The sequence below is a fragment of the Apis laboriosa genome, unplaced genomic scaffold (genome assembly GCF_014066325.1).
Source record: "Apis laboriosa isolate Shangri-la unplaced genomic scaffold, ASM1406632v1 scaffold41_cov147, whole genome shotgun sequence".
NCBI lineage: Eukaryota > Metazoa > Arthropoda > Insecta > Hymenoptera > Apidae > Apis > Apis laboriosa.
This window is the reverse complement of record NW_025223220.1, coordinates 295,995-307,836: the sequence shown is the minus strand read 5'-3', so window position 1 is coordinate 307,836 and position 11,842 is coordinate 295,995. Positions and strand designations below refer to the sequence as shown.

The 11,842-nt window shown below is 33.3% G+C and overlaps 1 protein-coding gene across 3 annotated transcripts in view; it reads right to left on the bottom strand.

Moving 5' to 3' along the window:
* LOC122716040 (probable JmjC domain-containing histone demethylation protein 2C) overlaps positions 1–11,842 on the bottom strand; it is a 291,449-nt gene that overhangs the window by 29,215 nt on the left and 250,392 nt on the right. For all 3 annotated transcript variants that reach the window (XM_043938733.1, XM_043938735.1, XM_043938734.1), the window contains exon 9: positions 7,468–7,615. In XM_043938733.1, the coding sequence (XP_043794668.1) occupies positions 7,468–7,615 (148 nt within the window). The remainder of the gene's footprint in view (positions 1–7,467; positions 7,616–11,842) is intronic.

Sequence of the window (11,842 nt, the reverse complement as noted above, 5' to 3'; positions counted from 1 at the left end):
CTCTCTCTCTCTCTCTCTCTCTCTCTCTCTCTCTCTCTCCACATATAAATAAGCGAACACCAGCACCATGTGCACCAGAACAATAAACATCGTAAAGAGTTCATCGTAGATCGATTATTTTTCGCTATTTGCTGATGTTACTCGCTCTAGTTCAATATTAAATTCCTGGACAAAAATATCCTCTATTTGTAAACGAAGATACAGCACTCTTTCTCTCGTGAAAACAAATCTCGGGTCTTGTTGTTATTCCTTTTACAACTATCTTCGTAGTTCCTTCGAGTATGATTCTAATGTTTCTCTCGAGCGTTCTGTGAGAAATAATACGATAACACGTTTGTGTATACACAATAAAATGACGCTTTAATCATTACACGACAATTAAATAATAAACATATCTATTTATTCAGATATAAAATTGTGTCTTTCTTATAAAAACAATATTTTTTTCTTATTATAATAATTGATAAAAATTTGTATTAAACATATGAAATTATATGAATGATTAATAAATTAGTTTATTATATATATATATATATATTTTGAAGTAAGTAGAGTTCTTATATGCAATAATAATAGAAATAGGAAAGAATATAATTTTAAATCTTCTATTTTTGTTATCTTACAATCATAATTTAGGATATACCGATATAATAACTTTTGTATATGCTATACTTATTTCTAGAAATCATTAACGACCTTCTTCGTGATATCTATACGATAAGGTGATTTCAATGTGAATTTTAATACTTTTATTATCTTGTTAGGTCACAACATCCGCAATAATAATAAAAAAAAAAAAATCTATGACGATATAGTTTTAAATCTTCTATCTTTGTCATTATCTCACGAGGTTATAATCGAGATATAACGCAGATATAATAATTCTCGTACAACGTCATATATTTATATAACAACGGTTCACAAATCATAACGATCTTCGTGAAATATGAATTTTAACGTTTTTATTGACTCGATAGGAAATATCAATAAATATTTATCTCTTTCGAAAGATTCATTATTAAAATGTAAAATCACGATGAAACGTATGTAGAATTATTTCTCGAATCTTGTTATTAATCTGTAATTATTTTATCAAATTTTAAACAAATTTTTATTTTTCTCATATATGGTTGTACATATCTGCAAATACAATTATCGATTTGATCGATGAATATTTGAAAAATCTCTAATTTAGAAAATTTCACATCGTTCAAGATGGAAGGAAAAGTTTTCAAAAGTTATTAATTTGTTAATATTTTTTTTTCTTTAATTTTATTGTTATAAATTTATCGAAATTTTAAAATGAATATATGAAATGATGATTATTTTTAAATAACGAGATCGTGTTACTTAAAAAGATTTATAAAATCCACGAAAATAAGAATTTTTAAATAGTTTCCAACACTTCAAGATTAAATTTTATGTTTTAATTTTTTAATTCGTTCGTAGATCACGAATAATAAGATATATTTTATATTCCATTTCACGTATGACACGAAGTCTCAGACCGCATGTGAAAGGAGCGAAATAAAAGAAAAAAAAAAACCATCACGAATTCATCGAATGCAAATTTTTTTAAAACGAACGCAGTAGTACAAGCCAAGCGTTGGCGTGCATAAATCAGACCGAGTTTTCTATCGTGCTTCTTAGCCTTCAAAACGCGTGTGTATTTCTTTTCACGGTTCGTGTCCGTCCTTGCGGAACGAACACGCCGATGTTCAATAAAAAAAAAAAAAAAAAAAAAAAAAAAAAAAAAAAAAAAAAAGAAAAAAGAAAAAAAAAGACTTGGAAGCGATTTCAACAAGCGGCCAAGAAAAAGAATTTATCGCTGCGCGCGCAACAATGCCGTTGTTGGCATTGTTATCAACCAGATAGACTTTATCACGAATTTATGAATATAAATGTGCAAATAAAACAGCCGTTCTTCTTAAGCTTTTCGTCACCATTTTTTCCAAGGTCGCGCATCCTCTCGACAAGGAATCCATTTTACATCGAATCGATTCGATCGAAGGTTGAAAAACGGATTTCAAACGGATCGAAACGGTTAACACTTTGACGCGTTTAATGATTATACTGACCTTCCAAAAAGAACAGGATCGAGAAAGAAGATTTATCCACGTATCCACTTCTTGCATGTGAAAGCAAAAGCAACATTGAACAACACCGATTCACGAGCAACGGTTAATATTATCACATTCTTTCAAGTATGCGGCCGGAAACACGTAACGAAAGCGAATAAAACGTAAATATGAACGTTATCGGAGAGGGCCGCCGAGAGGCGTGCCAGTCGCGTTTTTCTCGAATCGCGCGAACGAACTCTGACGAATCGATTAGTCGGGACACACACGCGGATCACGCTTTATCCGAGCCACGAAATGGAAAACACTTGGCCAATACTCGCTGGTTTTATCGAGATTTATCTATGCGGTGACGAGCGGAATACGTGATTTACGGTGGGGAATTTTCGAATCGTATTTACACGTGGATTGAAATGGTGATTCATGGATATTTTTCGAAGGATTCGTGTGAACGGGATGAAAGCTCGCGAACGACTGGGCAGGACATTTTTGTGGGGTGGAAGGGCAGGTAGGCTCCTGGGGCCTAACCTGAAAGAAACCTTTCTGGTTTATTCGTGTCTGCACTGTGTCCTCAGCGGTGCTCAACTTCTCTTATGAAATGGGATTCCCTGTCCTTTTCTCGCTCGCCTCCTTTCATCCGTTCCAAAGGTTCATTATCGGTCGTTAAAGCTTTCTCAACGATGGTAATCGATGCCGACTCGAAAACAGGAATGGCGTGGGAGGCTCGTACGATGCTCGATAAGAGATAAAACGTACGAATAGCGTGCCAGCTTAGATTTCAGCTTTCTCGTTTATCTTTGTTGCGTAAGATTTTTAAAATAAAAATCCAGGAAATAACGAGGTTACGGTTTTTTTGCAACAAAAATAAATATATATTAATTGATCACATCGTGTTTTATCGTTTGATGCTCGATAACTCGAATAAGTTAATCTTGCACGTAAGTGAAATTGAGAAAAACAAATTGAGAATTATTAAACACTATGAAACAAAATTTTAATACCTCTACATAAACGAGGAGAAACCGTTTTCTATTCTCATTACGATTTTTCCTCGTTTCTCGTTTTTACCTTTACTTTTAATTGCAACTTGTTCCCCTTTCCTACGTATTATTTTCATCTCTATCGTATCCCATATTCAAAATTATTAAATATATACAATTATCAGAGATTTCAAAAAAAAATTAAAACTTATTATATAAAATACAGAATATAAAAAAAAAAAAGAAAAAGAAAAAGAAAAAAAATCAGAGAGAAATGTAATTGAGTTGATCAAAGTTTCGATGACCTCGATAGCCTCGTAAAACACGATGGAAAAGTTCCATGTCGTGTAACACACTTTCCATCGAAATTAGCAGTTGAACGATACTACACACTATCCGTGAACTAGTCAACGCTTGGTCAGACCTTGAGACACGAGGAGGACAGATGTCGTAAATGGGGCCGAATGGAGAGAGAACAAGTCTACTACTGCTCGGAAAGAGAGAGAGAGAGAAAGAGAGAGAAAAGGAAAAAGAAGAAATGAGAGACGCTGCGGGGCGCGCACCAGGCAGCAAAATACACAGAGAGCGTGGCGGGGCCAGGCAGGTTTTGGGTGACTGTCAGAGCTGTAACACGCACAAAAGGCAGGTGCTGGAATGCATTGATTGCCTCTGCCCCCTCTCGGTATCCCCCTACCGCCCGTGTATCTGCTATGGGAACACACCCTTTTCTCCCAGGGAAACGCAGAACGAGAGCCTGAAAAGACCCTGGAGAATGCGATCTGCGAGCTGCTCAGAGGGGGATTATCCGTATTTTCACCCCGACGGCGGGGGTGGTTTCGTCTAACCACTAAACTCGCCCCATTTTCCTCCATTCCCCGATTCTCTCCATGTTTAAATGACGATTCTTATTCAATGGAACGTTGTTTCTTTTCCTTGGATTGATTTTTTTTTTTTACAATTTGAAGAAAATTAGAGAATTATTTACCAAAATTTTTCTTTATCGTATTCAAAACGCTGTATATTCAAAAACGAAGCGAAGGAAATTCATTTATTTCTATATGTTAAACTTCTCCAAGTATTTTCTTCGATCTTGAACAGATTTTAAAATATATCTCGTTGAACAATTTTCAATCGAATTTAAAATTTTAAATACAGAAAATTTTTATCACCTGAATACTTTCCACTAATAAAATCGGTGAAAAAATTAAATATCGAAGAGTTCGAAATTTCTATAAAAATACGAAATATCGGAAATGATGAATAAATTCAAAATATTTTTCAAACCGTTTTAAACAAGCAATTCAACAATACCCGTAACCTTGTTATAAACTTGTTCCAATTCTAAATATTGCCTCGAAATTTAATCGACGATTTACGAATTTCCGCGCAAGAAATACGTGAAAGGTAGCGTGAAATTGTTGTTGAATGGGAGGGTTGGAGAAACGCCGTTAACGCCGGATAGTGTTCTTTTGATGAAATTTTGAAATAACCGCGGAGGAATTCGAAGCGTTGGGAAACTTGATCGCGAATTTTATGGGACGGTAACGGGGCACCGACGGGGGGGGAGGTGGTTCTCGGTTTTCGGAAAATTTCTCGTTTCACCACTGGTGCATCGAATGCAAAGTTCGTTGAAAATTCGGCAAAGGGAATTTCGAACAGTTGCGGATAACTGGGGCTGCGGTTTTCGAGGGAAACACATATACGAATTCGACGAGACGTGGGGAACATCGTGCCGATTCGCCGAGGTGGTAAAAGCCCGTTACTGCTAAATTGTTTGCCCGAACAGTTTAGCAACAAACTTAAACGCTTAAAAAGTTAATGTTAACGTTGATTTTTCGATCCCGATTTTACGTTAAATCGATAATTTTTTTTTATATCAAGATTTGTATTCGATACTCTTTGGATTTAGTTTCAGGAAAATTCGGAAAATTTGCCGCCCTCCTTTGGTCGAGGAAAGCGTAAGATCATCTAATATTTTTATTCCTGTTTGAGTTTGAATTAGGGGTTTTCAATCGTGATATAAATAATTGTAAAAATATTAAAAGATATTTATACAATACGAATTATTTAATTGGACTTTCCTATTTAAATTCTTTTTTTGTTTTTGGATAAAATGTTAATCGAAGAACGATTCAAACGAATTTAAAAGAACGTTTAAATCACGTTTTATAAGTTGTTAAATTTCAGGAAAATTTGTTTCATACTTTTCGAAAGTATATTTTTTTTTTTTTTTTTTTTTTTTTTTTTTGGAAAATTTATTAAATCACAGTCATTATTTCAATTCAATAAGAAGAATTAAGAATTGTAAGAATTTTATGATTAAAAAAAAAATAAATAAATAAATAAAATTGAAATCGAAATTATAGATTAATAAGATTAATAGATTAATAAGAATTTTTATATTTGTTTCTTCCGTTATTATTACTTTCATACAACGCAATATGATAATATATTTCCCTCGAGTATCTCGGAATCGGGCAAAATCGATGAACGAATCGCTTCAATTCCCAACATTTTACTTGGAAATTTGCAACAACTTCCACGGAATGTCGGTGCAAACAAGTGGCTGCTAGGTTTCTCAGAATTTCCAAGACGTCGCCCTTGGACGTTGCTTGCATAATCGAGCTCAACCGTTAAATATTTAACGTCGGTTCTTTAGCTGAATGCGCGATAAAAATATTTCCACCTTTCCTCATGTGTCAGAGAAGGGGAGGGGAGGGAGGGAGGGGAGGAAGAAGAGGAGGAGGAGGAGGAGGAGGAGAAGGCGACAAGTGACGCATCGCGATGTCCTCGTTAGCACCAAGATTGTGTTTGTCTTTCGGGGTCGCGAGAAACCTTAACTTAAACTTCCGGGATTCCGACTGTATCTTTTTTCCTTTTTTTTTCCTCGTCATTTTTTTCTTTTCTCTCTCTCTCTCTCTCTCTCTCTCCTTTTGAAGAAATAAAATATAACGTGAACAAACAACGTGGAAGTTAGAGATAATAATACATAATATAAAATTGTTAAAATTTTAATAATTGATTCGATTTTAACATGTAAATGCAAATCAAACTTGTAAACTATCTGATATAGGAAAAATGCGCGATTTCGAGGAAATGTATAATTAATTTTTTTGTGGAAGAACGTGAAAAAGTCATATTGTGAGGATAAGTTTTTTTTTTTTCTTTTTCTTCTTCTTAATACACTAGTCTCGTTATTTCTTACGAAAAGATATTATATCGAAATTATATTGATTTAGAGGATACTTAAAACTCGAAGTTTATAAATTTAAAACTTCTACGAATATATGAGAAATATATTCCACGATGTTCATATGCTTTTCTTATCTTTCGTATATATAGAATTCTAGAAAATTCAAGTTCGAAATGACACGAGTTCAATAAATAATTTAAATCCTATTTTTAGGAAATGACGAATTTATCACGAGATATTATGTAATTCGATTTAAAACGAATCTTTTATCTTTTATCTTCTTCGACTTCCTATATATCTAACTACAGAAAAAAAGTAATTACATATATCTCGTTATATCCTTCCCGAAGATAACTCAATTTCTATTTAAATAATTTTTCTTGCAATAATATAAATAGTTTACGATTATTTGTTTTTACGGATTAAAGTCGAATACTATCATTGTATCAATAGATAAAATCTGTACGTTATCTACGTTTATTACGATATATATTCGTATTTCTATAAAATAAATTTAAAAAATTAATTATTAAAACAATTAAGAAAAATACGAAAAATACGATGAACATGTATGAGATGTAATTTATATTTTATATTAAGATATTAATATATAAGAAGATTCGATTCTTATATAGAGATCAAAACAAATAGAAAAGTTGATGGTACAAAAATTGGAATTTATTTATTAAGTCACAAGCAATTAAAAATTTCGCGTTTTAGACGTAACGAGATACATATCTCTGTCTCCGTTACGCCGCCATCGCACAAATCTTCCCCTCTCGCTTCATCTAACGCTTCATCTAATTTCTATCATTTATATAACTTAAGATAAATAAGCCTCGACCGACATTTTTGTACACCAACTTTTATGTTTGTTTTCGTGTCTAGAATCGACCTTCTAAAGCTGTCCCACAAATACATCGATACTCCGTACATAACATATACAGGTGTACCATGTACATGTTATCGAGGAAAAAAAAGTATTCGCGTAATCCACTTCGTCGACTGTGAAACGAAAAGGAAGAGAGGGGAAGAAGATATTCGACCGAATTCGGCGATCAATCGCGCTTAAAAATGCACATAATAGGGAAGATTTTTTGTCGAGCATCTGTTAGACACGCTGCTCCACGTTAGAGGAAGGGGGAGGAGGGGGGGTCTGGAGGTCATTAAAAACACGCGCGCACCGGAGAGAAACAGGCAGTAAAGGCTGACTAACCTTTTGTTGCGCCAGCCTTAGGGACTCTTCGAAGTGTTTGTGAACTGCCTGCTCGGCGGCCCTTTGCTTCTCGAGCCTCTCCCTTTCCATCTTGGCCTCTCTTTCTCGTTCACGCTTCTCCAGCCGAGCTTCCGCTTCTCGCCGCTCCCTGGAACACGTACAAAAGTTTCAAGGTTACACACAAGTTTCGATCCAGAAACCAACCCGCTGCCACTTAAAAAACGCTCTCGAAACGTTTCTTTTTTTCTTTTTCTATTTTTTATCGCTTCCATCGATCGAGATTTTCTTTGGAACGAATAACAAACGACATAACTTTTTTTCTCCATCTTTGCAAAGATCGAATCTGTTATTTTTCTCTTTTTTTTTTTTTTTTTTTTTTTTTTTTTTTTTTGATTAACGATTTTGCGGTAATACGTCAATTTTATTTCGATTTCCTATTTCTTTTTCTTTTTTGCATCAGTCAGTTAACTGAAACTGTATAATGCATCGAAAGGAATTGAAAATTAATAATACATTTAGAAAGTGAAGAATATCGCACTTCGACGATAAGGATTGACGTACGAGTTTATTCTTGGGAAATGATGATAGAAAATGATAGAAGAGACGAGAGAAATCACCCGGTACATAAGAATCGCTTATTGAACAGGAGAGGAAAAAATTAAAAATTTATTGGGCAATGTTTACTCGACCCATCAGCCAGGAAGAAAAGCATAGTCGAGAGAAATTGGCTTCGATATCGTCGATCTATTATTATCATTATCAGTATTATTATCCACGACGCGTCTACTGCCAAATGTCGCTTTTGCTTCTCCCGTTTAGAAGATTGCTTCGAATGCGCCAACAATTGCGCCCATTGTTGATATTTCCGATTCTTCTCTTCCAAGTTTTACGGGAACACATTTCTAAACAAGGTGAAACGGAATATAGTGCTCGCGCGTGTTTACTCCGTGGTCAAAGCGCGATAAAAAAAATCCATAGAAGAAATATCACTGACCTGTCAGTTCTTAGTCGAGGAAGAAACGAATTTTTCACTCTCTCTTTCTCTCTCTTTCTTTCAAAATACGGAGAACAAGGGAAAAAAAGATTTCCCAGACGATCAATTAGTTTTAAAAAAATAACGATAGGAATAATTATAATATTCTGTTTTTTAATGATCAAAATGAAAATTTTGGAAAATTTGATATTTGATATATATTAAAAAAATTATAAAGTTCGCGATGAGCAGCTCAGAGAAATAGATACGAACGAAATTTTGTTTATTTTTTTGAGATAAATATGAATAAAATAATTGGAATAGAAGAAAACGAAAATTAGATTTTAATTCATGGTGGATATTAAACACAACACTTATTTTATTTATTAAGAGATAAAATATACTATAATTTCCAAGTATTATTTTTTAAAATTAATTAATTATCTGAAAATTCTTTCTTATCTTGCAAGATTGCATTTCCCATGTATGTCTCAAATATTATCGAACGATTGGCAAACAATTATCTCTGATTGTATCCAATATATATATATATATTACATTTTCAAATTTATTAAATCGTATTATGCTCGTGTAAATAATCACAAAAAAAAATATCATTATCAAATAATTAAAATATTCCAGATAATTTACTTTTTTCAAACGAAACGAGAACTGAAATGAAAACTTTGCTCGAAACTATTACAATTCCAATTGTAGCTAAAACGGGTCGTATCTCACATGCGTATCTCACGTGCTCTCTTGACTCACTTGTCCTCTCGGTGTTCTATAACGATAACTATAAATATTAATTAAAATCATGGTATAATTCCATCCTAAAGTCGACCGTTTATATACGCTTTATATTCGCGCTCCTCCGTCTTGACCTTCTGCAATTCTTGCGGCCAGTTTCGGTTTCGACACATCGCGCGCGGTGATCCAGGATACAACAAGGCACCATTGTACACCACACGACCCCGTGGTCGTGGCTCGCGAGCGTGTGTTATTCGCGCATGCGCTCGGTTCACGGGTATTAAAAGAGCCACGATAATAATGCCGACGATGGCGTATCTTTTTTAACAGACTCGGCTAGATAAGCATTCATTAATGCTTGCGTAAGTTATTTATACTGATATGCGCGCAACACACATGCGTTTATCTCGTTGCTCGGGCCATCCCAAGGCATTGCACACACCACACACAGCACGGGCCCGATCGATAAATGCGTATTTCCTGATTACACCGATTCTGCCGATGTTTTTCACGAGTTCTATAAAACGGGCTTGGACAAAGAAATATATAAGCATTTATTTCCTCGTTCCTGGCCGACGGATGATTAAACCAGAGACGCGATTTCATTTTTCTTTTGATACTTTTGTTATCGTTGTTTCAAACACATGGGGTTATCTTCCATCGAACCCCCTCCTCTTTGTTCTCCAACCGATGAAACTCTTTCTCTTTGCATCGAGCAAGATACTTTTATAAATTTTTTTTTTTTTTCCTTTTACTTCTTCGAATAATTTAATTCTTCGATAGGATAAAAATCTCTTTTAGAATTTTTTTTAATTTTAATTGTAAACATTTATAAAACACTTATAAACGTTTAATTCTTTTGATATGTGTATATATATATATATAATACATATTTCGGTATTAAATGAAGTTATATAAATGATGATGATATTGGAATGAAAAGAAGACGTGCTAATCGACACATCAACAAAACCTATCTAACAAGCCTTAGACTTTAAAAGAATAATGAAAGATCGGAAATGTATATTTGTTGAAAAAGGATAGAATTACGTTTTCTAGAAAAATTATCCAATGTCTCGCGGTTTTAAATAATTTAAAAAAAATGTAAATTGCAAAAACAAAGACTAAAGATGCAAATGGAATGAAAAATATTTAAACTTCGACGCGTTAGAATTTCAAATATATACCAATTTTCCATTCCTCCGCCATTAACACAAAAGTTGCAAAATTTCTGTCTCTTGCCAGCAATGTTAAAAAAAAAAAAAAAAAACCAAATCCCTTCACTATCACATCCATTGTTATTAAAAAGTTTCAAAAAAGAAAAAAAAACACGGTATAAAAGACACAATGGCGAAATACAGAAGATATAATAGTTTGCGGAAAGATAATGCACGAACAATGCGAACGATGTAATATCATCAATCTGAAAAGGAAAAAAGAGAAACGAGCCTATGGATTTTCCTAGAAGCTGAACGAGAGACTCGATCAATCCGAGCTTATTATCATGCTTAGACAAGTACTGAAACAAGTTTCTGCATCCGATTTGCATCTCTTAAACAAGTAGACAACTTGTTAAATCTATCCAATTTCCGCCTTTTCCGCAAATATCACTACGTACAATTTATGCATATTTAATAATAAATTTGAAATCCACTATTTATTTCTTCTTATTTCATAACTGGAAATGTTTGCTCATTCATGGAATAAATAATTAAAATAAAACATGCCAACTTGGAAAATTAGATATATCTCTCGTATGTATATACATATATAAATATTTTCATTTTTTTTGATGCTGAATTGCAGATCAGATCATTGATCAAAAAATATTTTCTTTTCCTCGTATTTTTCGTACGAGAATATTCCATTTCTTGGTATTTGATTTTGTTTAAATACATTAAAGAGCAGTCATTTTTCAGGAAAAAAAAAAATAGTACAGAAAAAAAAAATAGTAACAGAAATTAATTCATCATTTGAAATTAAATTTGTAAAAAAAAATTAGATCGATACATTTTAACAATTTTTCGAATCTTAAATTTTCTTTGATCAGATCTCTCGATAAAAGATAAAAAAAAAAAAAAGAAAGAAAGATCAAACTCGAACCGAGTGTTGTACATAAATTAAAAAGCAAAAAGTTTTCTTCCATTTCTAACGGTGGAGAGTCCAGAGCCGAATCGTAGATACACACTTTGTTGGCGAACTTTTAATTTTATGAGCAAACTTTTATATTATATCGTGAGCATGGCAGTTTTAAACTCGAGCCACGACGGACAACGAGGTAAAGAGGACACGTGTAGAAACTGCATCATGTTAATTTAAACATTGCTTCCCGACATTTACCAACATTCTCGGAGAATTATTTCTCCCCACCATCGTCCATTAAACTTCTAACAAACTTCCGCGAACGCTTACTAGTAACTTGCTAGTAGAACTCGAGAACCACGTATCAATCTCTCTGAAATGTTCCTCAAATTCCCGTATCGGGACTGAGGGAATATAAATTTAAATTTTTCGAAATGTATCGATAAATATTTAACTAAATACGGAAATAGTATTTAAAATAATGTATCTTATTTATAAGATGAGAATTTCATTAAAATTATATAATAAGAAAATATATTACTATTTTAAAACATATTTTTAAAAAGCTCG